Source organism: Colobus angolensis, unplaced genomic scaffold (genome assembly GCF_000951035.1).
Source record: "Colobus angolensis palliatus isolate OR3802 unplaced genomic scaffold, Cang.pa_1.0 Scaffold239, whole genome shotgun sequence".
NCBI classification, from domain to species: Eukaryota; Metazoa; Chordata; class Mammalia; order Primates; family Cercopithecidae; genus Colobus; species Colobus angolensis.
The window spans coordinates 305,787-309,372 of record NW_012115588.1 but is presented as its reverse complement, the minus strand read 5'-3'; the positions used below and the strand labels follow the sequence as shown (position 1 = coordinate 309,372).

The 3,586-nt window shown below is 55.4% G+C and overlaps 1 protein-coding gene across 5 annotated transcripts in view; it reads left to right on the top strand.

Moving 5' to 3' along the window:
- The first annotated feature begins 671 nt into the window (after positions 1-671).
- The window catches only part of PMM1 (phosphomannomutase 1), a 12,743-nt gene continuing 9,828 nt past the window's right edge, over positions 672-3,586 (top strand). For 3 of the 5 annotated variants that reach the window (XM_011945083.1, XM_011945086.1, XM_011945087.1), the window contains exon 1: positions 672-836. In XM_011945083.1, coding sequence (XP_011800473.1) covers positions 750-836 — 87 coding nt within the window. In that variant the 5' untranslated portion in view covers positions 672-749. The remainder of the gene's footprint in view (positions 837-3,586) is intronic. The other 2 variants (XM_011945084.1, XM_011945082.1) reach the window with 2 other exon arrangements.

The window sequence follows — 3,586 nt, the reverse complement described above, 5'->3', positions numbered from 1 at the left end:
TCGCTCTGTCGCCCGGGCTGGAGTGCAGTGGCCAGATCTCAGCTCACTGCAAGCTCTGCCTCCTGAGTTTACACCATTCTCCTGCCTCAGCCTCCTGAGTAGCTGGGATTACAGGCATGCACCACCAAGCCCGGCTAATTTTGTGTTTTTAGTAGAGACGGGGTTTCTCCATGTTGGTCAGGTTGGTCTCGAACTCGCGACCTCAGGTGATCTGCCCGCCTCGACCTCCCAAACTGCTGAGATTATAGGCATGAGCCACCGCGCCCGGCTCAGATTTCCTACAGCTCAAAATTTGTAAGGCAAAGAGATGACCACAAATCTTGTGAGAGTGGAGAGCGACCTCAGCTCTCTTAGTCCCGCCTGGCCCACCAGGGACTGCACAGTACCGTAGAGGCCCCGCCCGACCCAGCCCCTTAATTGGCCTGTTGCAATCACTATCAACCCGCCAATTCTGGCCCCTCCCCTGTCGTCCGGGTTCACCCTCTCACTTCCTGCCGGGCCCAGGCTCAGGCCCCGCCTCCGTCTTGTTTGGCGGACTCCAATCGAACCTGGAGGGCTGCGCTCCGCCCTATGCCTCGCCCGCCTCTTCCAGGAGCAATCAGAATCAGTTCGCCGAGACCACGCCCCTTCGGCGCAATCAGGCCGTCTGCTGGCCCTGCCCCCTAAAGCCTCGCTCTGTCGAATCTTATCCCTGCGCTGCTTCTGCGGCTGCATCTTCCAGACTCCGCCCCGCGCGCGGAGCTGCAGCCATGGCAGTCACCGCCCAGGGAGCCCGCAGGAAGGAGCGGGTCCTCTGCCTGTTTGACGTGGACGGTACTCTCACACCGGCTCGCCAGGTAGGACCCTGAAGTTTGGAAGCTCCCACCGGGAGTGTCACGCGGACACCCCCGAGGCTGAGTGTGGGATCTGCAGGAGAGTGACCGTGGACACACCGGGACCGAGTATAGCATGCAGCAGTACCCGGCCCCTGACATCCGGGGCCACCCACCGGGAGTGAGGGGACCTGGCCCTCCACGTCACTGCCCCCGCAGCGTCCCTGCCTGTGTTCTGCTTGGGAGTGTTAGGGTAGGATCCAGTACTGGAGGGAAGAGGCTGCGATCAGGGGCCTAGCTCCCTCCGTCCCCAGATGCTTTCACATGCCCCTAGGGCCTGGCTCCCCGAGGCCCCAGCCTCCTGAGCTGGGGATCCCACCCTAGTTCAGCCCTACGACGCACCAGTGGTCAGAGCTGGCTTCTGAACCGGGGTTCCAGGCACACAAGCACGCAGCCAAGTGTCAGTCACCATCTGGTGGGAGACAGGGGGTCTCAGAGTCTTCCCACCCCGACCTTTGCAGGCCTGGGCCTGGGTCTAGTTTCTGAAGCCCTGTCATCCACTTTACCTTCCACCCCTAGTCGTGGAGTAGAGAGGGCTTCTTTTCGAATTCGTTTATGGGCTCTACCCACCCGTAGGTGAGAGGCTTCAGGCCTAGTCTGTTTGCTGTGAGGACACTGAGGCATAGTATAGTGAGGGTAAGAGTGTGGTTTTCTTCTAAAGACTCGCTGTGTTGAGCCTCTTACCTCTGCTCAGTTTTCCTCCCACTGGGTCTCATTGTGAGTGAGTCCCCAAAAGCCCCCTCACCAGCTGGATGCATCAGTAAGCAGGTTTCATTTGTGCCCTCCCTGTGGGTAACCCACCCTCCAGTCTGGGGGCCTCAAAGAGCAACCGACAGGTCTAGCGTGGGGGAACAGTGGGATGGGCTTTACTGGGCAGTGGCTGATGGGAACCCAGGTGGTAGCCTCCTCTCTTAGGTCCCAGATGCCCCTCCCCATCCTCTATGGTGAAATTACCCTGGCTTGGGCCCTGGGGGCCCAAGGAAGGATCAGCCCGCTCTGCCTTCCTGCAGGGGTGGGTCCAGGAGGAAGATGGCAGGACTGGAGCGAAGGTCGGTGGGTTGCAGTGTCTGACGCCTATAATCCCAGCACTTTGGGAGGCCGAGGTGGGTGGATCACCTGAGGTCAGGAATTCGAAACCAGCCTGGCCAACATGGTGAAACTCTGTCTCTACTAAAAATACAAAAATGAGGCTGGGTTCAGTGACTCATGCCTGTAATCCCAGCACTGTGGGAGGCTGAGGCGGACAGATCACAATGTCGGGAGTTCAAGACCAGCCTGACCAATATGGTGAAACCCCGTCTCTACTAAAAATACAAAAAATTAGCCAGGCATGGTGGCATGCACCTGTAATCCCAGCTGCTCGGGAGGCTGAGGCAGGAGAATCGCTTGAACCAGAGAGACAGAGGTTGCAGTGAACCGAGAATGTGCCATTGCAGTCTAGCCTGGGCGACAGAGCGAGACTCTGTCTCCAAAAAAAAAAAAAAAAAAAAAAAATAGCTGGGCGTGGTGGCATGTGCCTGCCCGTAGTCCCAGCTACTCAGGAGGCAGAGGCAGGAGAATCGATTGAACCCAGGAGTAGAGGTTGCAGTGAGCCAAGATTGTGCCATCACACTCCAGCCTGGGCAACAAGAGTGAAACTCCATCTCAAACAAACAAATAAATAAATAAAAGAACTGGAACAAAGGTGGCAGGGCCTAGGTGCAGTTCTGACCCCTCCCTCTGACCTTTTGTTCCACAAACATAACAACCTGAATAAGAACAGCCTATTAATTTGTCTCCGGGCCAGCCTCTGTGTTTAGTGCCTTTTGAAAGTTAATTTTTAATTGTACACATATTCATGATCACACTCTCCTGGTAAAGAATGAAAACATAACAGAGAAGAGTAAAGTCCCCTCTGACTACACCAGGATCCCAGACCTGGCCCCCCTCCCCAAGGTAATGTGGTTACTGTGGTGTGGCTTCCCTCCAGGCCTTTAACTGGATCTGTTTGCCCAGAGCAAATATTCAACATTGTTTTGTGGGGCTATTTTTGTTGTTGTTGTTCTTTGGCTCCTCAAGAATCAACTTGATTGTGATGCTATTTTGTTGTTGTTGTTAGAGACAGGGTCTTGCTTTGTCAGCCAGTCTGGAGTGCAGTGGTGCCATCACAGCTCACTGCAGCCTCAAACTCCTGGGCTCCAGTGATTGTCCCGCCTCAGCTTCTGGAGTAGCTGGGACTACAGGCGAGTGCCACCATGCCTTACTAATTTTTTTTTTTTTGGAGACAAAGTCTTGTTCTTGTCCCCCAGGCTAGAGTGCGATGGCATGATGTCGGCTCACTGCAACCTCAACCTCCCGGGTTCAAGCGATTCTCCTGCCTCAGCCTCCTGAGTAGCTGGGATTACGAGCATCTACCACCACGCGCAGCTAATTTTTTAACTTTTAGTAGAGACAGGGTTTTGGCAGGTTGGCCGGGCAGATCTCGAACTCCTGACTTCAGGTGATCCACCTGCCTGGGCTTCCCAAAGTGCTGGGATTACAGGCATGAGCCACCGCACCCAACCGAAAATTTTTAAAAATTAGCCAGGCTCCGGCCGGGCGCGGTGGCTCAAGCCTGTAATCCCAGCACTTTGGGAGCCCGAGATGGGCGGATCACGAGGTCAGGAGATCGAGACCATCCTGGCTAACACGGTGAAACCCCATCTCTACTAAAAATACAAAAAAAAAACTAGCCG